Raw genomic sequence first — 26,340 nt, forward strand, 5'->3', positions numbered from 1 at the left:
AAAAGTAAAATGGTTCTATACTGTTCTTAAATGGAAAAAGGTCAGATTCGAAAAAAAAAAAAGATTGCAAAACCTTATTTTAATCAGTGGATCTTGAACAGGAGGTTTTGGTTTATCAAATATTCTAAGGAGTTAGTGCAATATGAGTTCACCAATAAGGAACAGAGCTAGATGCTTTTGTGTGACTTCACTTCCCAATTTTAGAAAGGAGAGCACAAAAAGAAAAAAACCGTTGCCATCCGGTTATGGTCTAAGCGAAAATAGTATGGTTTGCGCCGATGACTGAATGCGCCTGTGCACACAAGTCAGTGCCTTTAGTACCCGGGTTTACATAGTTTAAGTTTACCAAAGTATTTTCTTCATGAACTCCACCGAAATCTGCAATGGACTGTACTATTAAGGTAGGCGTTTGATCTGGTTTATTGTCTTGTTCTGAAAATGAGTAGCGAGTGCGCAACACCCACACGGTTAGCGCGACTACTGGTGAGAGAGGCAAGGCGGTGATGCAGGTCCCCACTCTTTCCTTCTTGTACAAAATTTCCTCTTCCTTCCCGTTCGTGGTTGAATGTCGGCTCTTTAATAACACAAGAAACCGCTACAACATTTAGACTCAGATAAAAAACGAAATGGTGTCCACAGCGCGCGACAGAGGGTATGCACAAATTTGTTTTTCCATTTGTTTTTCTTTTTAACAGTTAGGTTCTAGGATGCAACATGGCATATTTAATGAACTATCCAAGGCACTTAAGTAAATGTAGCTAACCTGTTTTTTTACTTACCATCATAAGAATGCCGAAAACTCAAGCAAATGCAAACTGGAAAACAATATACCGAATTTGACGTATGGCACAATTATGGCGGGGCGCTCTCGAGGCAGGTGGCTTTCTGGCGCCAACAACAAGGTATACTGTGGAGACTTTAAAAATCACAAAACGAAATGCGTCTGCTATTTTTTATTTTGCATACCTTCGACTCGTTAAATTTGACATGACACTTTGCAAGAACTAATATATGACTGTGTGTTGACTGTGATAAACGGCATAGGCTGAATTACTACTTTAGATTTATTTGGATGGTAACATGTTATGGCAGAAAATGGTGGCAAGAAACAGTTAATATAATTAATACATTAAGTGTTTTATTCGTGCTAAAAAACTTCCCAGTAAAGCTACATAATGTTGATTATTTTGATTATTATGTTGAAGATGAACTAAGCGAGTGTTAGGTTATTTAGTTATTATTCTAGAACCTGGATTAATTTAGAGATTAAACTGTACATTCATTAAAAAGCAAAATGAAACAAAACAAACCAAACAAAAAAAGGGACTAGCCTAATCATAAAATGACGCTAATCCCAGTGTACTGAAATTAATTTAGATTATATTTAAATACTGTCTTCAGTCGGTTACTGTGTTATTATTATTATTATGCGTGTATGATTTAGATTCCTTATATATATATATATATATATATATAAGAATATATATAATATATCATATATATCATATAAGAATATATATATATATATATATATATATATATATATATATATATATATATATATATATAAGAATATATATCATATATATATATCATATAAGAATATATATATATATATATATATATATATATATATATATATATATATATATATATATAGCAGCTGTATTCTTTTTAAATTGGCATGAACTTCAAACAAGTGTGAAAAGGCGCTTTTACGTGTAAAAATAACATAGGCCTATCACAAATATTCTAATTTCTCACTTTGTTATTTTTTTCTTTATTTAGCGAGAAACTTGAATGTGACGCATCGGAGTTGTTTTAATTGTTAATTCTGCAAAAAAAAAAAAAGTGTTGATTCATCTTGTCCTTTTACGCAATGATCTCTGCACATCCCCTTTGCAAACTAGAGCAGTCCGGCGTTTCGTGTTTGCAGTTATTCCATGCCTGATTTAGTTCTTTAAGGAATAATTTATAGCAAAGTGCTGGGCGCTTGTCAGGTGTCGTTATCAGAGCTGAGCAGGCTTCCTGTCTCAAACCTCAGACTTTCCGCACACACTTCCGCAGTCTCTCTTCGAAAAAAGGGCAACAAAGACTGACAAAACAAAACTGATTCGATAGATGTGCGATGCCAATGCATTGTTCTACATTTCAATTAAATTAGCCGGACAATCATCTGAAACGAATTCGAACGTGCTGCGTCTCCACGCGCTGTGGCGTCCAGTTCATGCAGGTTCTCCTCAGAAAAGCACCCCGTCTCCACTTGCAGGATGTAGCTGATTAAAACCTGTGAAACCACAAAGTGTTTTTGCAGCTCAGAGCGCAGCTGCGTGTCTCTTTGCAAAATCAGCATGCATTAACGACAACTTCTGCTTTCTTTCACTCTCGCAAACTGACTAACATCATAACTGTGAAAGTTCTAGCTCTAACATGATTCATGAGAGTAACAGCGCCTAATAGAGCTTTAGAAATTAACATTACTAGCCTATTATATGGCGTTAGAAACCTAACTATAAATATAATCATATAGTAATTCGCATTAGGGGTTATTAGCCTACTATTTATTTAAAATTATAATATTGATTCAATTAATTTATATAAACTTTATTAGCTATTATTATTATTACTAATTTATTTTTACTAAATTAACAAATTCTCACATTGGGATAACGAACAAATTAGCAATAGTAGTAATTAAACGATCAAATGAAAAAATAAAACTATTATTTCCTCGGTTAAGTCAAAGATGTATTTTGTTTCTTAGAATGAAATGGGGTTGGTTGGCGCATTTTTCATTATTTTCTTGATTATCTCAGTAAAATCAAATAAAATATACGAAAGAAAAAAGAAAGAAAGAAAAGAAACCCCCAAATGTAAAAATATTTTATACACTTCATTCATTACTTGAACTTCGTTGATTTGCATACTGTCTGTTTTACATGAGAAAAATAACATTAAAGGAGGAAACAAACAGAACATATAAAAATGGTGGTTTAGAACAAACTAACATTATTTTGTAGTACATTATTAATGTTCTAAATTATTATTTCTTGTTTTCTCCTAGTAGTCATTTCGACAATAGTAGTGTGTCCACTTTTATGAATTATTTATTTTTCCTATTTAACATTAAAGTGCCCATATTAGGCAATTTTTACGGATCCTAAAATTTTGTGGGAGTCTCCTACAATAGGATTTATAGGATCTAAAAATATGCATTTAATGTCACCAAATTTTTTCGTTGATTTATTCTCTTTAAACCCCTCCTTTCCGTGAGCCTGCTCTGCTCTGATTGGTCAGACGGCCTAGTCTGTGTTGTGAATGGTCTACGGCGTACAGGTGTCAGAAATTATAGGCCTATTTCAATATTTTAAAACGCTCTATAGAAAATATAAACATCCGTGATTCAGTTGAGCAGCTGGTCCAAATAAACAAGATACTAATCCATCTTTCAACAGCAAGCCTTTTGTGAATCCCACCTGCCTTGTCCAAATACGGTACCCACACTTGCAGTCTTTGCACTTGACCACTTGTATGACGTATTTCCTGTATTTGGCCCAAGAGTTCAAGTGAGGATGAAGAACACGCGTGTCAAACTTTTCATTAGCCTACCTGATGGGACACACTTATAGTACTGTAAAAATGCAAGTGTTTACATAGCTTTATTTTAATTTTAAATACTTTGCATTTTAAAATCAACTTCTAAATGTCTGTTCAGTAGTCCTTATAACATGATAATTTTAATTTGAGGTGCTTCTAATTCAGTGATAAAAAGCAGTTTAAAATGTTTTACAAATTAATATACTAATCTATGCATCAATAAAATGTTGTGGTAGTTTGTTTTAATACCAAATTATACATAATATCTAATTGTTATTCATATTTAACTTACATTGGAAATGTTTCCGTGACCTCCCGCGCGATCTAGGCAAAAAGTTTCGCGATTTATTTCCACAACATGATGCATGATGGGATACACAAAGCCTTGAATAGCTACTGCTCTGGATAGACTGGACACAGTCTTGCACACTTTCTTCCTGTCGCGCGCACGCGCTCTCAAGTGCCCAAGACCGAAAGTGTGAGTATTTGGACAACGATTTTGAACTCCTCAATTAGAGAAGCAGTCATCAGTAGAATTACTCTTTGTGGGCGGGGTCAATTTATTCGCGTCCGATCAATGTAGAGCATAGAGCTATGTAGAAACCTTTTCAGTTGTCGATTCTTTATTTTGGGAAACGATAACTTTATTTTTCATGCACTTTCAGCTTTTCAACTTTGCAGATCGTTTACATTCACATACAGCTACATTACACAGTGCATTAAAAGACATTCAAATAATAAAAATATATAATTATCAAAACATACATTGTTTCCATATCTATTTATTGATATTTAAAATATCTTTCTGCAAGTTATTTTGATAATTTTGTACAATTAAATGTACAATTATAACATTTATAACCCTGTCTTGGACCACAAAACCAGGGTCTTAATAAGAGTCAATTTTTCGAAATTTTGATTTGTACATAACCTGAAAGTTGAATAAAAAAAGCTTTCCATTGATGTATGGTTTGTTAGGATCTGACAATATTTGGTTGATATACAACTATTTGAAAATTTGGATTCTGAGGGTAAAAAAAATCAAAATTTTGAGAAAATCACCTTTAAAGTTGTCCAAATGGAGTTCTTAGCAATGCATTTTACTTATCAAAAAATAAGTTTTGATATATTTACAGTAGGAAATGTAGTAAATATCTTCATGGAACATGATATTTTCTTAATATCCTAATGATTTTGGGGATAAAAAGGAAAATCTATAATTTGACCCATACAATGTATTTTTGGCTATTGATACAAATATATCTTAGCAACTTAAGCTGTGGTCCAGGGTCACATATACCTTAATTAGTTATTATATATATATATATATATATATATATATATATATATATATATATATATATATATATATATATATATATATAGTTAATTAATGTGTTTACATTTATGCATAATAATACTACATGTTAAAGAACTGCAAAATAATAATTATATTTAAAATTATGAGAATAAATCATAATAAATGAGATAACTGTCAAGCATAGTACAAACTATTTGTGCAGTAACAGTATTGTAACCACACATAAGGTCAAACAGTGTGACCAGAGACATTTTTTGCATGTCTGAATTCCAACAGATCAACAAATTAGACTTCACAGCAACAAGCCAACTAGAATATGATAATTCCAACAGTCTTGTGACAGAGAAAGAAATATACACATAAGACTTTATGCGTCCCCAAATGTCCCATTATTATAATAAGCAAAAGGACATTTCATAACTTAATTTCATACCAAAGTGACCAAAGTGCTCACCAATGCTTCCTTTACTAGCATGCTTCAAATTCAAACCTTTACACCTTTAAAAAAAACAAGTCTAATTTCTGGATTTACTAGTGGTAATCTAGTAAATCTGTTAGATTATCACATAATTAGTTTGCAGTGAGCTCCGCCCTTTGAGGGTGATCAACTTTGTGATAATTTTTTTGTGCAAAACCTCCAAAACCTAAAAGCACGGAGCTTGTTTCTGTGCAGTGTTGCTCTACCACAAGTTCTGTTGTGTCAAAATGAGAATTTCTTTCACAAGACCACATCAAGGCCTGTTGCAATTGACTTGAAAACACTGCATGCATGTCACAGGCACCCAGTGGTGCCAATGATGGCACAACAATACCATGACTGTGTTTATGTGCATCTCACTGTGTTGTTTTTTTTAAAGTGAGATGCACATTAATCTTACTGACCTTGACTCTGACACTTACAAGTACAGTTTATGTTTGCGAAAATATTGCATTTGGTTTCTCAGTAACACAGACCGATATGAAACTCATTGAACAGGAAGTCAGTTGTGGCATTGGTGGCCAGGGTAAAGTATGTTTATGTTCATCACTTTGGAGGAGAGAGAGCAGTACTATGTGTGTGTGGTTGTGGTTTAAAAGGTGCATAGGTGCAGAGTAATTTTAACTGCAAATAAAATACCAGCCATTTCACTAGCAGTAGTTAAGTTGGCTCTAACTTATGCAACCAACACATTTGCTCCAGGCGGTTAGCTTTTTGTATACTGATCCAAGTTAACAAGTTTTCAAATGGTGTTGGACAATGCAATGCAATCTTAGTGCATGTCATCTCTCCTACACAGAGCAGCAAAGTGTACATCATCATCACCTGTGCCATAAATTAAAGCTGTGGTTCTGCTCTTTGTTGTTTTATATGTATACACGAGACCGACGCTTGCAAATGCACACAGACTAGGCGGTGAAAACAGCTCGAGTTTTCAGCTTGGCCTTGTTTTGAGCTTGCTTTCACTTCTCTACTATAGCAAGACTTTTCATAGCCTTTATTATTCAGTTGGAGCACATCATGTATGTGATAGCTAGTGCTATTTTCATAGTGGATTATAACTGGCAAAAATGTAAGATATATTTAGAGAAACCAGTAATATTGACCAAGATTTTTCACCTGTTTCACTAAATCACACTGCCACATCAAGTTTATCCATTCATCCATCTATCCACAAGCTCTATAAACCTTCAAAGCTTTCGAAACTTTCAAGCTCTCAAACAAAGCATAGTCAGCCCAACATTCAAAGTTTGTATTGACTCTGCTTTTTTAGTTAGCAATTACATCACATGAATTCCACTGAAATTCAATTCATGGCAATTCTATACATTCAGTTTCCCATTTTGCCTCTTCAGTTCGAATTACGGGATTCTCAATTTAGTTCTGAAGTGACATCAACACCCAATGCACTTGATGTTTGTTAGGTCCATAAGAGAACATTCTACCCTGGTTATCTTGACCTGAAATATGCTTAATATAAAAATCCTTGGAACAATTTGATCTAATCAAAAAGCTACTTTATGAGTAAAGGATGCCAGTCACTTAAACTGAACACCATAACAGATTCTCGTAACAAATTTGCAATACTTCAGGTCAGGTGAATGCACCCTACAATGCTGCATCCTTCCTGTTTGGCGACCCTTGACCTCACAGCATTCAGAACAACTTTGTTTTTCAGCTTTATATGACCCACATTTCTACCACTCCTCTGTTTCCTATCTCATGCTCCATGCCAAAAGGTTTCACTGCACATGGGGGCCAGATTTCCTGTGAGCCACCTAAAAAGCTCAGTGCTGACGTATTTCAGCTTTAAAGACAATACTAAAGCCCTCTAAACAAGCTCCCGAATTCAGCTATAACACAAACATTTATTCATGCACATACACTTACATACATTTGAATGTTTAAAACGTCTTTTTGAAGTTAGAAACGGACACACCTAGACCAGAGTGTTCGAGAGCAGACTACCAACGTTAAACACCGGAAGAAAAGGCACAATGATGTCTCAATTTCTAATTTGACTCTTGTGCCAAGTCATATCTACCTGGAAGTTGAAAAAAACGCCCTAAACTATTCCGATAAACTGTTATTTTTCAGTTTCAAAATTAATATCCCCTGTAGCGGAACATTAAGATAGCGATTAAATCATTTTAGTGCTAGTATCATGATGTTACTAGTACTAGTATAGGTTTTGCTGCTAGTATTTTTTTAGTCAAAAGTCTGAATTAAAGGTCATATATATTAACTTTAAACTCTTAAAGATAAAGGTTTCAGAAGGGGGTTTCACAGCAATGCCACAGAAGAACCAGTTTTGGTTTCGCAAAGAATCTTTTAGTGAACTGTTCTTAAAATAACTACTTTTGTTAGTGTGAAGAACATTTTAAAAATCTATATAAAGAACCAAAATAGCCATGAATGTTAAAGATTTTTCATGGAACAACAGGTGCAAATAAAGATCCTTTATTTTTAAGAGTGTAGTTTTTTTCCCCCTTCCAAAATCAATTCTTATGACATTAGTTACTGATTAGGAAGTCACAGCGTAGCGATAGCAGTGGAAACCTGTAACATCCGTGTTGTGGAATCACTGACTCAATGATTAAGTGTTATTTCTGTTCTTATTCTATGATTTGTTGTTCACCTAGGTCAAGGAATTTAAGAGTTTTTTTGTTGTTTAGATAACCAGTGGGTGTTGTGTACTTCACAGGAAGCTCTATCGGTGGTGAGTGAAAACCAGTCCATATTCGAGTCGCCCTTCAGTGGTCCCCAGGCCATGCACATGAAGGGAGAGATCACCTCGCCTCCAGTGTTCAGACAGGGTTCTGAAGAGAGCGTAGAACCCACCGAGCCAGACTGGACCGGATCAGCCGCACAGAACCCTGCCAAGAGAGCAGAACACATCAACGGAACTAGGTAGGGCAACAAACACTGATGTCAGAAGATCCAAGACTCCATTTATACACCCTTAAAAATAAAAGTTCTTTACTGGTATTTATGGTTCCACAAAGAAACCTTTCAATGCACAAAAGGTTCTTTATACTGTAAAAAGGCTCTAAGATTATAAAATACATTAAGAACACATTTTTACATTAAGTAATAATTTAACATTTTGTAGAACCAAAAATATATTTGAAAGCACGAATGACTCTTTCCCTCAATCAATCAATCCATCAATCAATGCAAAAAATAAAAATAAAATAAAAATCTGGCATCATTTACTCACCTTAATGTAATTCCAAATCCATATGGCCTTTCTTTTTTCTGTGGAACACAAAAGAAGAAAATTTAACAATGTCCAAGCTGCTCTTTTCCACACAATGATAGCAGTGACCAAGCACCAAGAAAAGCACCATACAAGCCATACAACACAAATATTGTAAAAGTCATACATATCTCATTCAGACTTTATATTTATACTCACCATTTTGCATTACATTGTACGAAACCAGTGCCATTCAGTATCACGATCAAATCTGCCACACACCATGCATTTTCCGGAGACATTCGTTTTTTTCGCAGAAACATTTTCCTTTAAGATAATAATAATTGTAAGTATTTAGAATAAAAACATTTGACCTCTCCGTTTCTTATTTTGTCTCATCCGTGCCACAGCCGTGAGTCCCCAGTGGACTGCAGTGTGACTAAAAGGACCCGGCATATGAGTAACAGTGATGGGGGACCGCTGGCCTACCAGGCCTCTTACCCAGAGCCACGGAGCAGCCCGCAGAGTGCCACCCCACCAAACAGTGCCACAGAGGAGAAGAGGGTCATTGTACCAGCGGGTGAGATCTGTAGCTTCACTGGAAATGTGGTCAGGACACAACAGTAGTGTTTGATTGTACATTTTCTGTATTAACTTCACATGAAAATGCACTGACAAGCCTTTTTATTTTTGAAACAAGACATACGCTACAACAGAAATCTCTCATTTTATTCAGCACAGATGAATTACTTTGATCAGTAAAAGTAACACAGAAATTATATTATAAACTCCTTTCTTTTGTTTCTGTTTATCAAAGAATCTTGAAAAATGTATCACGGTTCCCACAAAAAATAAGCAGCACAACTATTTTTAATATTAATACTATTGAAATGTTTCTTAAGTGTGTGTTTTATGTAAACCATTTCTGATACATTTTTTATTTGATGCAAACTTTAAAACGGTATAATGCATAAAAAATTACTCAAAACTTCCAATTAAAATGAGAAATTAAATAAATTAAATAAAAACACAAACTAAAAATGTTAAAATAAAAGTCAAATCAAAATATATATAAATACATAAGAGTATGGATAATACTAAAATAACCTGTTGACCGTAATTTTTGTAAAAAGAGAAGCATTTTAGCACTGGACAGATTTAGTAGTAGCAGTTGACCAGTTTCTAAAACTAGAGGATGTAAAGAGATGTCTAAACAAAGGTATGTGGTAATTATGCAGTGGCCACAGGCTCTTGCGTCACTTAGAAACTTGCGTTTTGTGGGAAAAAGGCTAGTTTGCAATACAGGCATTGTAAAAGAAAGAAAAAAAAAAACACTGATGCGCTTCCTTCTGGTAGATCCCAGTAACCTAGCAGACTAAACTACAGATGATTGCACAGATTCCAACAGAGATAATCACTCTTCACTCGCAAACCAATTAGGATGTTGACTTATCTACAGTGAGGCGTTTTGAAGGTCATCGTAACATTATTAACAGGGCAGAACGGTGGAGTCGCTCCATGTATTGTGCGACAGTGACTGTATGGGATACCTCCGCATGAGTCACCCACACCAAACAATTACAGTGCTCATAATTCTCGGATATGATGTCACATTTCAAGGACAAATAAGATGGCTCATAACAGGAGAGCTGTAATATCTCGAGAAAGAGATCCGTTAGTATTCCCATTCATATGATTTAATTTGTATTTAATTTGTTATAAAAACTTTATATTATATATATTTAAAATAATAAAAAAAAGACAATGAATGAAACACGTAATAAAAGATAAAATAAAGAACAACATTTAAAATAAAAACATAAATAAAAAATAAAATATATATTATTATATGAGTTGTCACATCTATCTATCTATCTATCTATCTATCTATCTATCTATCTATCTATCTATATACAATTTAAAATATATAAGCTGTCATATGTATATATATATATATATATATATATATATATATATATATATATGACAGCTTATATATAAAAAGCCCTTCTTTGTATATATTTCTTTGTTATTATAATATTCTTTATCAGATTAGCTCATTTTTAATGTCTCTCAATGGATGGAGAAAGATGCATAAGATTGTAAAACCAAACATTATAACCAGTAAAACCATGACCCCTTGGCTTATAACAGTACAAAGCCCTTACTGAAGTACAAAAAGTATCAGCAAGTGAAAGTAAGAGCAGTAAGAGAGGGTGCACTGACTTTTTTTACCTCGTGTTTGAACTCTGATAAGTCCTGTCACGGCTGAAGCACTTGTTCCTCATTTTCTTATTGCTTCTGTCCTGTTTTAGACCCAGAAGTGTGGACACAAGACCACGTGCGGCAGTGGGTAGAGTGGGCAGTGAAGGAATATGGCCTATCTGATGTGGACGTGTCCCTCTTCCATGCCATGGATGGAAAAGCGCTCTGCAAAATGACCAAAGAGGACATAATGCGTCTCACTTCTGCATACAATACAGACATCCTGCTCTCCCATCTAAACTACCTCTGGGAGAGTAAGGAACTTTGCCCGTAATTCCATATGAATAATCCATTACTAATTGTTAATTTGGTCAAGAAAACATCAGGAAAAAACGCTTTAATCAATTCTATTTCTAAATGCATTGTTAGTAGCCTACATTGTGGACATGTTTTTTTTTTTTTTTTATCTATATATGCAATAAGATTAACAGGGCTCGTTTTCTTTACTATTGTTTAATCAGGTAGCCCCACTTTTTCCTACCCAGCAACCCCTACCAATACACAACAACAGCCTAGACTACAGGTTAAAGCTGGTAAGTCAGACTTCTACACCATATTTTTGGAGGAATATATGTGTGTGTGTGTGTGTGTTTCTTGTAACTGTAATGATCCTTAAGTTAGTCTAGTGAACTATAAGCAGTTGTGTGCCTTGTAATATTCTAACTGTAAATTTTGACCAATGCAACTATTTACTGAACACGTATTGCATCAGCTCGTGGTTTCTGCCCTTTGACAAGTCTAATGGTTATTTTAGCTTTATTAAAATTCTTAAAGGGATAGTTCTCCCAAAAACAAGATATTTTAAAGAATGCTGGTAACCAAACAGCCATTAACTTCCATACTATAGATAGGAAAAAGATACTGTGGAAGTCAATGGCTACCAGCAGCATTAAAATAAGTTATTTTAAAGAAAGAAATTCATATAGGTTTGCAACAACTGAGGGTTAGTAACTGACAGAATTTAATTTTTTGGGTGAACTGTTCATTCCTAATCTACCCTTACTAAAGCTAAAAAATTAAAAAAGCTGCAAATTTTTAGTTTATTTGTTTAATTTGCACTAAACAATATAGACTACATTCACTCTGAAATGTAACTGCAAGTAACACACTAGACATTCTGAAGTAGAAAGTAGTATTTTCTTGTAAAACACATCAATAATCTTTATTTTCATGTAGGTGGTTAAGATTTATGCATGTGACTGTACTGATATAATGCCATTGGTTAAGATCGAGAGATGCTATGAGGATGCAGTTTGTTTCTTCAATGAATTTTGCCCCAAGCATTGAAAGGTTTTTGAATCGTTGCACTTTCAGACAGGAAACAGCTGCATCAGGACAGGAAGTAAGGGTTGTAGAGTTTAAGTTAGGACACAATTGACTATTCTACAGAAAAGAGAATCAGTCAGAACAAAAGGACAATCCCTCGGAGGAACTGTGTGCCATCTTCAGGCCTTCTTACTGTTTTGCTGCTGGCTTTGTTCTGCTCCTTCATTTCTCCTTAGGGATCTTTAATGCAGGGCTTCCTTCCTTCTGCGGCTGCCCTTCTCCTTACTCTTTACAGTCATTCTTTCCGGTAAAATCTCCCTTTTGTTAACTGCTCCTATCTGACTTTACCTCGGCACAGAAAACAACTTTGAGGAGATCGGCAGAAGGAACAGTTGGTCCTCAAGCGCCTTACCAGCTGTCCCAAAAGGTTACCAAAAACATCACAATGACACATAATTATACTGTATATATATGGAGTTGTTTGCCATAACCATATTACAAAGAAAGGAAAAAAACCCTCGCATTTTTAAAATCACAGGTTCTCCAATCGAACATCAGCACAACACCAGAATTACAGAGCCTCCACCAAGACTTCCACAAGGTCGTCAAGTTTAATCCAATCATCTTTTTTGTTAAACTCCACCTCTCATTATCTAATTAGTATTGTATATTTCCATCTTTGCAGACCCTTACCAAGCATTAGGTCCCATCAGCAGCCGTCTTGCAAATCCAGGTAAGAATGAACAAATCAGACAACCATATGCATCATTGTCAATTTAACATCAAATGTGGCCTTTTTTAGAGTATGTAATCTTTGAATGCACAGACTGGACACAAATGTATGCCCTTTTATAATTAAATAATAAATTAGATTAGACCATATATTTGTTAAGTTATATCAGTTATATGATACCTGAATAACTGAATCCCTGTTGTGAATATAATCTGGACAAATTAAACATGCCTAAAACAAAATAAAAATTTGTATAATTTTATTATTACACTTTTTTTTAAATAATTTAAATATATATATAGCTCCACATCATTCATTTCTGTAGGACAATGTGACACTGAAGACTGGAGAAATGGTTGCTGAAAATTTGTCATTACAGGAATACATTTACTTTTAAAAATGTATTATGTAATATTTCATCATGTTACCGTTTTTACCGTATATTTGATCAAACACATGCAACCTTGGTGAGCAAAAGAAGCTTTTTAATACCAGCAGAACAATCTTACTGACCCCAAACTTTAGTTAGAATATTTTTTTAAAGATTTGAAGGCCTGTGAAAGAAATCTGACAAACCAAGCACATCATGATTCGTATGACTATTAGTATGATGTCTGCTCGACCTTCTTCACACAGAAACGAAACCATTCCACACCAAGATCCGACCGACCAAACACAATTCTAACAACCAGCCCGTCACCAGCACTGACAGGACTGTGGGTAGGTGTCTGACCGACCCACATTCTGTTTCTGTGTACAACATACATTAAAAAGGTCACATTTGGAGAACACAGCCTGCCCTTAAAGCCCTTCCATCCTCTGCTAAAGATCTGACACTCTTTATCTTCACACAGGCTCTGGTCAGATCCAGCTGTGGCAGTTCTTGTTGGAGCTGCTCTCCGACAGCAATAATGCCACCATCATCACCTGGGAGGGCACTAACGGAGAATTCAAAATGACCGACCCAGACGAGGTGGCCAAGCGCTGGGGTGAGCGAAAGAGCAAGCCTAACATGAACTATGACAAGCTCAGCCGGGCTCTCCGCTACTACTATGACAAAAACATTATGACCAAGGTGCACGGCAAGCGCTATGCATACAAATTTGATTTCCAGGGTATCTCCCAAGCCCACCAAAACCATCCTCCAGAAGGGGGCGTGCTCAAATTTCAGAACGAAGTTCCGTATGTGCAAAGCTACCACAGCCACCAGCCAAAAATGAACTTCATGGGCACTCATTCAACCCCTATGCCTGTTTCCACTGGGAATTTCTTCGGGCCTCCTACCACCTACTGGAACTCCGCAACAGGAGTGGTGTATCCCAGCTCCCCCATGCCACGACATCCCAGCACTCACTCGCATTTGAACTCTTATTACTAAAACAGTTTAATTGTAAAGCCCTGGCTTTCGTAGAAGAACAAAGGATAAAAAAATAAAATAAAATAAAAAACTAACTTTTCGGGAGTCCTTATCCAATGCAAAACCTTTGTAGCAATTCCAAACATCAAGTTCTCCATCTTGTGACATTTAATTTTTATTGTACAGTATATATATGCATATCGAAACAAAGCTGTACGTCTACAGGGCTAATTTGTAAATATGTTTTGCATGTTTTATATAAGACTGCACTCACGTACCCTAAAAGCATGCATATTCATCTCTGTTTTAAAATGTAATATGCTTTTTTACGCAAGTGATTTGTACAGTCTTTTTTTTAATCAAATAACGTCACTCCCCTAAGTGTAACATTATATATCAAATCAATAAAACATGTAGCTCACTTAATGCATCTGTGAATTTATTTATATATTTATTTTTAACATATATTACCAACAATCTACTTATTACAAATGCTTTCAAATGCTTGTGCTCTACATTTTTGAAGAAACGAACAACATTAATCTCACAACTGTTATACAGACCATATTTTAGTGTTAGGTTATCAAAAAGATTACACTATAAAAAGTTAAAAGTAAAAAACAATATGGCCATTTCAAAAGTGTGTCTCACATATTTATGGACAAATCAAGTGCAACTGATCTTTGAAAACTCTAAATCAGAATGTCTTTAGTTTCAGTTTAGTCCAATCCAAATACCTTCTCAACTATTCTGCGTGGCTCCACAAATTTGTCTACTTCCTCCTCCAAACAGCTGGGTCTGGTAGAAAAATGACGTAGTCCAATCTCAGCTGTGGGTGTGGTCATTAACTCATTGCTTCAGAGTTGCTGCTCTTCCTTGACAATTTCCAAATCAGACTTCATGATCCATGGCTCACTGGGGATGACCTTACTGGACACGGTTAATGCATACATAAAAACATTAAGCTCAGATTCTATATTATAAGTATATAAAACAAGTCACTTACAAAACCTCCATGATGTGGCAAGACTTTCCTGACATCTTAACATGCATTATTGCATTTGCCCTCAATGCAGTGCTATGAAAAGATCTATGTACCAACAACATGTCCTACACTGTCCTAAAATCACTTGACATTTCTCACCAGACAGGTCAGAAGACAGACAAAAAAGTAGACACAAGATTTTATGTATATAACATTTTGTTCACAAAATAAGATTAAGTGTTTCTGTAAATGCACGTTTTTTTTTTTTTATTAGCAAAATTAACAAAACAATTTCCCCAAAGTAAAGAAAAAGCTTTATCAATCTTCTCAATAACAAGTAAAGCGAGGTTTTTAGTCCTAAAAACCTCAAATTATTTTGGGGTATAATCGAATATTAAAAATTAAACAGTTGCCATCTTATTAAACTACTGATTTACACTGGTAAAAAAGATTGGTTTTTATACAGAATATCACTGTTGTTAACAGATAAACACTTTATGAGGGGAAAAGTTGCTTGTATAACAAAGCCCAGGCGAGAAGGACCTGCTTACGAAAATTAAATAATTTAGACAGTAAGATTAAGACCAATTTAAACAAGGACTAGAACTTTAGAACATTTTTCAACAGTGCTGATTGTAACAGGGACCCAAGAGGCATCTCTAAAAGAAAAGAGCAGTGTCATCTGCTAATTGAGTGATCTTGATTTCCCTTTCTGCAATAAAGGTTCTTTCGAGCAGGTCTCAAAACAGATTTTACGTCACGTTAATGTTTATTATCGAGTTAACAACATGGGAATACAGACATGAAACAATGAAAGCAAGTTTGTGCAAGGTGGCACCTTTTTGATTTTTTTTTTTAAATAAGGTTTTTATCTTACCAAGTTATAGGCTATTGGTTATCTATCATTATTTTATATCAATATTTTTTTCTGTTTGAGTTTTACCATTCTGGTTTTTAAATACACTAATAAAATGATATGTTTGCTATTGACTTTTAATGGTACCCATATTCACTCTGATGTGATTGTGAACACTTGGAGACATACAGGAAGGCTGCCGAATCTCAACAGGTTACCAAAATCTGTTACGAATTTTAAATCGCACACAATGGCTTTAATGCTCCTCAAATTTACTCGGGTGATATCTAAACTCTTTTATATCCTACAAAGCATACTGTATAATGTGAACAGCAACAGACATATAACAGGGTCACCAAATCTGACAGCACAGTATTAAAAGCTATTAACCCTTTTAATTTCACCCAGAATGGCTTTATTAAGGTTACCTAAATTCACTGACGTTTAACCTTCTAGGTTTTATATCTTAAAAAGCATTTTGGTCTTATGAGAAAAGATGCAGATACAGTGGAGTCACTCAAAAGATCAAATCAAAAAAGTTTTAATATTCTGATGTCATTACAGTTAATGTCAGCATCGTACTTTGAAGAACGTATGAATGCAGCAATTTCAATACAAGTTCAGAAAAAGTGACTAGTATATTGAATTCAGCTGAATCCATAAATTATTCTGAGGTCTTTTGCCCCACAGACGCAACTCCAAGAAAAGTCAATCAAGAAACCTAGAAGAGAAATAAACACATGAAAATATAAAGGATCTGTAGTTCAGTGGCAGCTAAATTCATAATAAATTAAACCGTTATACCTCGGAGAGCCTGGAACAACCTCAAAAGTCAGTCCTCCATTTCTCCCACATTGGGTTAGTTAATGTTCATCTTGATTCCACTCCACTGGTTCATGTTTGGCATTTAAAAACACCTCTTCATCCATCAACATTTGTGTTGATACTGTGCTTTGTACATGCATGTTTTTCTCAAAATCTTCAGGCTGGATTTCATCTTCGGACAGTTCTTCCCTGGTAAAGTCAATCATTTCTAGTGCTCCACTCTTGTTGGATGCTCGGTCGTTAACATCTCCCAAGAGTTCTTCGATCAGCTGAACGCTAGAATGTCCAACATTATCAGTTCTATTTGAGCTCTTGTGTCTCCCAGCATCCTCAACATCCCCGTTCTTCTGGTCCTCAACAAGCATTAATTTTCCAGATCCATCACCCGTTTTAAACTTTAACTCTGTAGCAGGGGTTTCCACTGTCCCAGAAATTACCTCTACATCCTCATCCAAATAATTCATGGGCACCTTTTTATTTTTCTCTTTTGCTTCCATTTGTTCTTCAGTATTAGTCACAATCTCCACAGCGTCACCATCTTCTTCCTCTTCATCGATTCCTTCCAAACTCTTGTACTTAATCCTTTCGGTGTCCTCCTGAACTTTGACCCATCCTTCCATACTCTTGATTAAAGATAGTTCATTTTTGTCCAAAATCCAGGGTTTGCTTGTTATGGATTGTCTCAAATGGGGCAAAGAAGCTGTTATGGAAGCAGGAGCAAAACACAGATGTGTGAACGTGTTTTCAACTGATAATCTTTGATGTTTTCTACGTACAAGTTGATTCAGTTTCACAAGTGGAATCACAACAAGCACAAGCAGATGCATCGGTGTAGAGTTCCTCCCACCTGTTGGTACAGGATAAGAACTAAGAGTCAATGCCGCTTCTCTGCATTGACACCTATGTGTGAATCACAATTTCTCACCTTCTCTTTACGCGGTTATAGGTGCAGGACTTTGCTGTGGCACTTGTAGTGGCTCTGTGAACCGATATTGTGCAATGCAGGTAAAAGTACTGTAAAAATAAGTTAATATAGCATCAACACACACACACTAATTTATGTAATATTTAAACATGCCTACATTTTAGACAGGTGGAGGTTGTAACACGTTTTATATGCTGTAGTTTCTACACATTAAAAACCTTTTTTTTTTTTAGCAGTGCCATTTTTGTGGTTTCATATATATATAATTTTTTTTAAAAATGAATATATCTCCCATGTTTCAAGTTTTGTTGTTTACAGTTTGCTGAAAATGCTGTTAAATACTCTGACGTTATGTCATATGGAGAATGGCTTTTTAGTTTAGATAAATATTTTGGAAATTCTTATAATCAAATCAGTGAATCAATGTCAATTCACAGCAGGATCTATTTATAGGTCAATGTATGTAATATACATGTTTAGCCCCAGGCCATATTTTCAAAATTCCATACTAAAAACGTTATATTCCACAAGTCATGTGCAGTCAAGACTGAAAAGTGTCAAAATATGAATAAAGCCATTTCAAACCATACAAATAAATCATACAGAGTTAAAAGTGTGACAACTAGCCCCAGCTTCTCCTCTTGACATCTAAGAATAAAAACATTACCATGCCAGTAACTTGGGGGAGTAAAAAGGCATCAACTGAAAACCTTATAATGTTCGACTGTCTTTGGAAGAACCGTGACAGACTTCCTTGTCTTCTGCTGTCCTCCATACACCTGAAATTGCAGAGTTTTTAGTGCATGTATGCATATATACATATACACACACACATATATATAATATGTGTGTGTGTATATATATATATATATATATATATATATATATATATATATATATATATACACATAGATATATACATACACACACGTTCTTTCTACCCTTAAAAAGTGAATATATGTAAAATATACGCAAATAAATACAAGTAATATTTTCAACAAAGAACTTACCCATAGTTAAAAATAACTTTGTGTTGAGGAGTTGATTTTGGATCACTTGATGCGGTTGCATAGCAGGAGTCAACAAAAATCCTTTCGTCCTCAGATATATAAGCAGCGCTTGCTTCAAAATACACTGGCTCCCCAAGAACAAAACTCCCATTTCCCTCAAGTCTTTCCCAGTGTTCTAGAGTTCACACACGATTCAACAGACCGATGGGCACCAACACCACATGAGGGGGTCAACAAAACAGGAAATTATACAGAAGAGGAGGAAAAGCTTACCATTGCACACAAAAAGACTAAACATGGCCCGGTTTTCAAAAATCTTGTGGAACATGCGCTCCCTTGCCACAGGCAGGAAGCCCATTTTGTAGGAATAATGGTATCTAGAAATAAAAATAAATAAAAAATTTAAAAAAAAAAAATTAATGTATGATGAGGTGCATTTTATTTCCAAGTCCTGAACCCTCTTCAGATTCATGGTTTACCTATTGTATAGGCACTGGATGTTTAATGTAAGGGGCACAGCTCGGATGACTGTCCCTGGAGGCTCTGTTGGAGTATAGTGGACCATGTTGGAATATATGATCTGGCCTTTCATCATCTGAGGATCATCAAATGTTATATGGTAGGTAAAATCAAGAAACACATTAAAGGTGCATCAAGTCATTTTGTTAATGTTTCAGTGGCTATTAATGATTTGTGGATCAACGAGGTGAATGACCACTGTAAAGTCTACTGAATTATATTTAATACACATTAACTACTGCTATTTCTACTGATAACCCTGGTGTACACAATCTACTACATGCCTTCTGTTGTGTGATTTATAATTTATACTTCTTATCAAGTAAAAGGTCTGTGTGTAGAATTCTAAAATCATATCAACTCTTTCTGATAATTCTAAAAATGTCCACATTCAGGTCATGGTACAATTGTCTTTTTGCTGAGAAAGCTTTACTTATTTTTATAAAGTAAATTTAAAATAATCTTTTATATTGTTAGTAATATTTATTAACATTTTATTTGTATATTGTATTGCACTTAATTACACTGCATGTTTTGCCCCTCACAATAAAAACTGCAAAGCTTTGATATAACCGAGACATTGGGAGATGTAGAAGACTGCTATTTAAAGGGGTCATGTGATGCAATTAAAATTTTTCCTTTCATTTTGGATTGTTGCAAAAAAGTTGCAAAGACTAAAGTCTCAAATCCAAAGAGATATTATTTATAAAAACCGTTAACCACACCCTCCTAAAATGGCTCGTTCTAACACGCCCCCACATCTCTATGTCACTATGTGGGAAGATTTGCATAACGCCGCCCAGATGTACAAGCAAGGAAAAGGCAGCATAACTTTCATTCTCTCCATTGCTGCTGCTGCCATGTTGTGGAGAAGCTGTGGGTTTTGTGAAAGCGTAGCTACTTTGTCTCCCCAAAGAGGACAAGATTAGAAATCAGTGGTTAAGTTGCATTTCAACAAAGCCTGTAAGTAAATTACTTATATTTAAATAATTATTTTAATTTAAATAAAATAATTATTTAAATAATTATATTTAAATAATTCGTTTAAAACTGTTCCAGGCTCCAGTACACACCAATCCACAAATTACTTAAGTTACTTAAGAGGAGAAACAATAATGTACATTATATAAAAAAAAAAAAAAAAACACTTTTAAAAGTGAAATATTTAACCTTAAACCGCATAAACATTGCATTACAACAAATACACAAAAATCATATGACCCCTTTAAGTAATATTGCAAGCTGTCAGAATTCCGTTATCTTTTCTGCCATATAAAATATCAGCAACTGAACAAATTGCATATTTTTGGTCAATTTGGGGTTTTAATTAAAACCAAACTATTTTTCCCTCAAGTGTGAGCCATTTTAAACAGTTTTATGATTTTCTTTGCGTCTATTCTAATGGTGGGTTAAAAAAAAAGTAGCTACATATGTATATACAGTTATAATATATAGTTTACAAATGGTTGACATGTACATTCAATATTTATCTTCTCTTTTATTTATGCACATTCATAAAGGTTCTAATGGTTTATCTTGCATACTTACCGTTAAAGAGCTATCGCAGTCATTGAGGTCGTAATGAAAATACATGAAGTTCTCGTCTGAGCGAGAGACAGGACACGTTCCCAGGTAAAATGAAGACGGTGAACTTTTGAAGCCCATCAGGTTCTTATTCATGCGCACTGAGATCTTACTGTAACCACACCACACCTGCACACCATGACCATTATCCACCGGAGACACTTGGATGCGCTGAGGGTTCTTTTTAGGAATTAGAAGACTAGTCAAACGATTTGGAACGTGTCTTCTCTCGGAGATGGGTCTGAACAGCTCACTGTCAACGAGGGGAACCGGAACATGTCGGAACATTGGGAAAACGCGATATGGTCGCATAACCGGAGGGTTTTCCATAAACTCACTGTCTCCTGTAGCCCTACACAGCCTGACCGCGCCTGGCTTGGGCGCCATGTCATGGACGACACTGCTATATTCTAGATGACCCACGGTCCCGCAAGTGTAAACTCTGGCAATGTGCAGTATGCCAAGAAAGTACAAAAAACAATAAAAATACAAACTTATGCACTCCATGATCAGTATTAAATCGTAAATGTGACTGGAGAATTAAATAACGCGAGACGCGCCCTGCAGCCACTTTGCTGATTGATGACGTGAAGACCACTAATTAGCCTACTCCTTTAGTGACGACGATCAGTTCTCTCGATTGGTTTATTTCCAGGTTAAACTAAAAAATGAAATAAAAGACGTCATCACGTAAAATGCCGCCTAGTTCTATAATTTCAAATAATAATAATAAATAAAAAAATCTCAAAACTGTGTAGTTTTACAGATTATTATAATTTTATTAAAATTATAATATTATGAAGTAAGACTTATCGAAAAATGTTTATTGACACATGAATAAAATAATATAAATAAAATATACATGCACCTGCTGTGATTTAGCTCATAAATATATAGCCTAAATATAATTCTGATTTTCATTAGCCTAAACAATACTGAAATTCATATTTTCTATTCTAGTTTATTTAAAACGAGTTCATTTCTTACACGGGTTAATAAAACTCTAATAAAAAAAAAAAAATGATGTTACATTTTTTTGCCATTTGATTATTATATTAACTTACTTTTCACCCGGTCCTCGGTACGCTCCTAAATACCTCACACATCGGTTTTTACAATAGGCAGTAAAAGAAAAAAGTTTTTTCTCATTACGAATCGGACATTTTTGAAATGTAGTTCATGATTCAGTAGTCCTTGAGTGGAGAACCGCTCGGTCCGAGTCACTGAAATACCTTAGTCGAACTATTCATTAAAAAGATCCGACTCAAATGAAACCTTTATTACGGAATCGAACGTTGTCAATGAGCAGTATGATCTCGAATTCATTGCAAGTTTATTAAAATAAAATCAGTTATCGCGTTCTTGCATTAAAGTTTGCAAAAGATTCAACACAAAAAGTGTTTTGTAACTTATTTAGTTAGTAGCATGCACGCTTGAGATCTTCAACAGCAGTGTGGAAACCATTGTGTTGGTAGAAAATAGTTAAGTAGCACTTTTTAACTGACTTAAACTACACGCCGATTTTTTTATCCTTACACAATGATTATTGCACTTGTCTACTTCAAAGAAATGTCTTACAGTAAATCTAATTCCTTCAAGTGCTTCATAAAAGACCAGCAATACACATTTTAAGTGTAAATTCTTACTTGCAGTACAGCAATTAAAAAATGGCATCACAGCCAGCTTGTGACTGTAGGCTATTATAGCTAAATACATGACCCAAACCAGTAGGAAGTTCTCAATAACATCTCTATTAGTATTCCCTATGGAATGAAAGTAAAATATTCTAGCTGATCTTGTGAATATTACAATTAAAACATATTAAAAACATCCCTTTAGATGCCCCTCCACTTCAACAAGAGTTTGTGTGAGGGTTTTTTCAAGATTTATTGATAGGTGATACTGTCCCCCCGCAACCCTCCATTTCTATATAGATAGATATATTTCCCATACTCTTCAGTGACTGAATAGACAGCAAAATCTGTATTTGTGGTATAAGCAGCTCGGAAACATCTGCATTTTCAATGGTTGTCAATGCTCAGACACGTTTCTGACAGTGCATGGTGAGTGTGACATTTATATGGTGACCAACGTCTGCTAAACAGAACAAGATTGGAGGACCTACAGAGGCAACTCTCTCTTTAATAGAGAAACCAAAACGGATGATATCATAATACTTCAGACATCATGTTCTCATGAAGGATGGTGTTGAAAAAAATGACAACGTAAAGAAGCCAGTGCGGCCAATTACAAGTTTTAACTGGTTATTAAGAACATAAAGGACAGCAGTCATCATTACTGATCTGAGCAGAATAAGGTAGTTTGCAGGTCCTGACGCCTCAAAGGTCGCAGGTTCGAATCCCAGTCATAAGAATTAACCTTGCAAATGACATTTCACCCTAACATTGCTTTAACGTTAACTGGATGATGCGTGGATGCTATGTACACAGATTACAGTGGATGACGATGTCACCAGTTAATTAAATATGTGGTATCGGTCAGTCATACTGAATGAAGCTTGCGTCCAATATGAAGTTCTCACATGATGTTTGAATTGTCATGGATTTCTACACAGTTGCATGAGGCTTGAATTTTAGCTATACATATAATAAACCTTGATCAAACTCCTATAATCCTCTTCCGTTCAATTCCTTCCAGTGGCTGACCAATAAATCGAGGCACTTGTTTAATACCATGTTTCCGTTACATAATATAAATGTCAAGCTTTAACCTGTACCAAGAAAGAAAGCGAACAAAAAACAGCAGAAAACAGATTTTTCTTTTTTCCTTGTTAAATAGTAATAAATACATGAGATGCAGTGGTTTATTTTTCATTTTTCTGAAGCAGGAGGGTTAAAAAGTTCTCATTTTTTATTTATTTATTTATTTATTTATCTGTCTGTTTTCTTTAGCAGCAATCCGAACATGGTTGAGAGTGGAGATAGCAGCCGAGAGAGAAGTAGTTCACTTTTTTTTGACTTGATGGCAAACAGCACTCACAGAGTGTTGTGAAGGAGGAAGGGGAGGAGGGGGAGAATAAAGATGGGAGAGAAAGCAAAATGAGAGGCAGGAAATGAAGTCAGAGTGGGAGGGGCCGGAGTCAGGAGTGTCCTGTCACAGTGTCCCTTCATAATGAAGTATTCCACCCTCCTGCTAAATCTCACCCCAGACTCTTCCTTCCAACAGAAACATGGGGTAAGTACGAAAATAAAGAGAGAGAGAGAGAGCTACAGCAAGATTTGGCTTAGCATATCCAGAGTTAATACAAATGTGCTAACGCTTCCATAATTTTCTGTCCAAAACAAAGATGGTTAGAAAAAAGAGAAGAGAAAGAGACACAAACCTAAGTAAGAGAGAGAGGTGAGAGTCTAGTGAGATGGTGGAGAAGGCGGCGGCAGACTATTTTTTTGAAACGAACAACAGGGAAGCATTTTGGTTTTCCTTCTGGCAAAATGTTTTGATGTTTTTCAAGACTTTCCTGTATCACTTCCTCCTTTATGTGAAGTCGAGTTACGTTCCCCCTCTCCTTGTGAAAGCGGCTCATGGTTCAGCCTCCTCCTCTAGTTGTTACTTGGTGTTTCTCACTGTGTGGCGACTAAAAACAGTTTCTGTCATTTGCTTTATTTCATTCGTAGGATTTGTTTCATAGTTTGAGATATATAAGCCAGTGTGTCAAGCGAGATAAAGACTGGAAACATTAAAAAAAAGTAACAAAAATGTTTGAGTGTGTTTGTCGTGTGTGTGTTTATATGCGTGTGGGTTATGCTCAACTAGAAAAAAGCAACCAAAAACAACAAAATGAAGCCAAGAAAGAAAACAAAAAACCTCAAACCCAGTTCGTTTGTTTGCTTGTTGTTTTCTATGCATAAGTATCATCTGTCTGACCGAAAAACAAAACAAAAAAAACAACGGTATAAATAAAACATTGAATAAATAAACCCCCAAAATACCCACCTCTCAATTTAGATTTCTTTCTAACCCTCTCCCATCTCTCTCCTCGTGTAGTGATTCTTAATAAATAAAAAATGTTTACAATTACGGCAAATCCTCAGAAAAATAAAAACAAAACAAAAAACAAGGTTCTCTCTCGCTGCTGTCGTCTTGACAAAAACATTCAATTTTTTTCAACCCAAAACTCTCCTCTCCCCAAAAAACGGCAAATAAAAATCTCTCGCTGCAAACGTGTCCTGAAATCACATAAGATCAAATAATATAAGAATGGTAAAAACAAACGTTCTGAAAACCTTCTGTTGCGACTACTTCGCCCGCCGCCCTTCTCGTTCGATTAAGGTAAAACAAACAGAAAAAAAAGATACAAATAGTTTCAAATCCCTCCCTTGACCTTCTCCCCATGCAAAACCAAAACAACAAAACAAAAAAACTGAAACCGCCTTTCTGATAGTTCACAAGTTTTTCTATGTGATTCTGTTACGTGTAGCCACGCGCGCGCGTGTATGTATGTATGCATGTTGTATGTTTACTATGTGTCGTTTGTGTGTGTGTGTGTACGTGTGGCGCTTTTGTCACTGTTATGTTGTCGTTAAAATTTTCGTATGGCTTTTGGAATTTGTTCAAGATTTATCAAGAGTTGGCTGCACTCTGACCACTCCCACTCCCGCTTCCGCACACTGCCATCATGGTGGACTCCTCGGTGTCCGGCCGCCCCCCGGCTCCCCCGACTCCTCTGGGCGGAGGCCCCCCGGTGAGCATCCCCCCCACTCCGACGCTTCCCTGCGGTGGGTTGTTATTGTTGTTGCTGCCGGCGTAGCACGGAGGGATATATCCCAAACCGGAGGCAGCGACCATGCTGTCCTGGGAGGCTGGGGCCTGGGGCAACTGTTGCTGGGAAGCGGAAGGGGGCTGCTGGGGGGCCATGACTGTCCTAGTCCGAAAGGCAGAGAGGCCCAGGTGGAGGTTGGAGGAGCCGTACTGACTGGAGTCCAAGCTCGACGGGGGCGGCTGCATGATGGAAGACTGACCCAGGTGGTGGTGGTGGGTGAGGCTGAGCTCGATGCTGTCCTGCATCTGTGGGGAGGAGATGGGCATCAGCGCCTGGCCCTGCTGGCCCTGCGAGGCTTGGCCCTGGGGCTGGTTCTGCTGCTGCTGCCGGAGCTGTCTGCCATTGCTATGGTGGCTGCCGTAGATGGGGTGGGGATGGTGTGGCTCCATCATGCCCCCTATGTTGCCCAGGAAGTGGCGCGAGTGTTGTGTGGCCGCTGGCTTGTGCAACAGCAGCTGCGGGTACGAGGAGTCACTTCCACTGTTGGACAGCTGACCCATGCTGCTATCCCCTCCTGGCCAGATACGCAACTGCTGTTGAGACGGAGCCTGGAGAGAGAAGAGGTGATCGAAAGGGGATCAACATGAGTCGTTTCAGTATGTTACCGAGAAGCAGTGTGGGATGCTACAACGATCACTTA

The 26,340-nt window shown here is 36.1% G+C and overlaps 4 protein-coding genes across 10 annotated transcripts in view; 2 read left to right on the plus strand and 2 right to left on the minus strand.

Moving 5' to 3' along the window:
* LOC113059477 (collagen alpha-6(VI) chain-like) overlaps positions 1 to 26,340 on the plus strand; it is a 1,020,620-nt gene that overhangs the window by 578,106 nt on the left and 416,174 nt on the right.
* LOC113059536 (retroviral integration site protein Fli-1 homolog) lies at positions 230 to 14,638 on the plus strand. Of its 5 annotated transcripts, XM_026228088.1 has the most exons (11): positions 529 to 652; positions 789 to 902; positions 8,101 to 8,306; positions 9,006 to 9,175; positions 10,911 to 11,114; positions 11,322 to 11,393; positions 12,485 to 12,553; positions 12,665 to 12,727; positions 12,812 to 12,859; positions 13,496 to 13,579; positions 13,714 to 14,638. In XM_026228088.1, exons 2-11 carry the CDS (start codon positions 855 to 857, stop codon positions 14,235 to 14,237), a joined length of 1,488 nt encoding a protein of 495 aa, XP_026083873.1. In that variant the 5' UTR covers positions 529 to 652; positions 789 to 854; the 3' UTR covers positions 14,238 to 14,638. The 5 variants fall into 5 exon arrangements, with proteins under 5 accessions (XP_026083874.1, XP_026083877.1, XP_026083873.1 ...); XM_026228089.1 differs by lacking the exons at positions 529 to 652; positions 789 to 902 and adding an exon at positions 230 to 401; XM_026228090.1 differs by lacking the exon at positions 13,496 to 13,579.
* zp3d.1 (zona pellucida glycoprotein 3d tandem duplicate 1) lies at positions 16,586 to 21,625 on the minus strand. Its single transcript, XM_026228063.1, has 9 exons — positions 20,885 to 21,625; positions 19,297 to 19,412; positions 19,091 to 19,194; positions 18,818 to 18,992; positions 18,475 to 18,586; positions 17,808 to 17,896; positions 17,659 to 17,729; positions 16,862 to 17,582; positions 16,586 to 16,778 (listed from the first exon to the last, which is right to left on the minus strand). Exons 1-8 carry the CDS (start codon positions 21,425 to 21,427, stop codon positions 16,921 to 16,923), a joined length of 1,872 nt encoding a protein of 623 aa, XP_026083848.1. The 5' UTR covers positions 21,428 to 21,625; the 3' UTR covers positions 16,586 to 16,778; positions 16,862 to 16,920.
* Positions 23,142 to 26,340, minus strand: part of LOC113059518 (dual specificity tyrosine-phosphorylation-regulated kinase 1B-like) — a 42,628-nt gene continuing 39,429 nt past the window's right edge. For all 3 annotated transcript variants that reach the window (XM_026228050.1, XM_026228048.1, XM_026228049.1), the window contains exon 11: positions 23,142 to 26,248. In XM_026228050.1, coding sequence (XP_026083835.1) covers positions 25,502 to 26,248 — 747 coding nt within the window. In that variant the 3' untranslated portion in view covers positions 23,142 to 25,501. The remainder of the gene's footprint in view (positions 26,249 to 26,340) is intronic.

Source organism: Carassius auratus, chromosome 41 (genome assembly GCF_003368295.1).
Source record: "Carassius auratus strain Wakin chromosome 41, ASM336829v1, whole genome shotgun sequence".
In the NCBI taxonomy this organism is placed as follows: domain Eukaryota; kingdom Metazoa; phylum Chordata; class Actinopteri; order Cypriniformes; family Cyprinidae; genus Carassius; species Carassius auratus.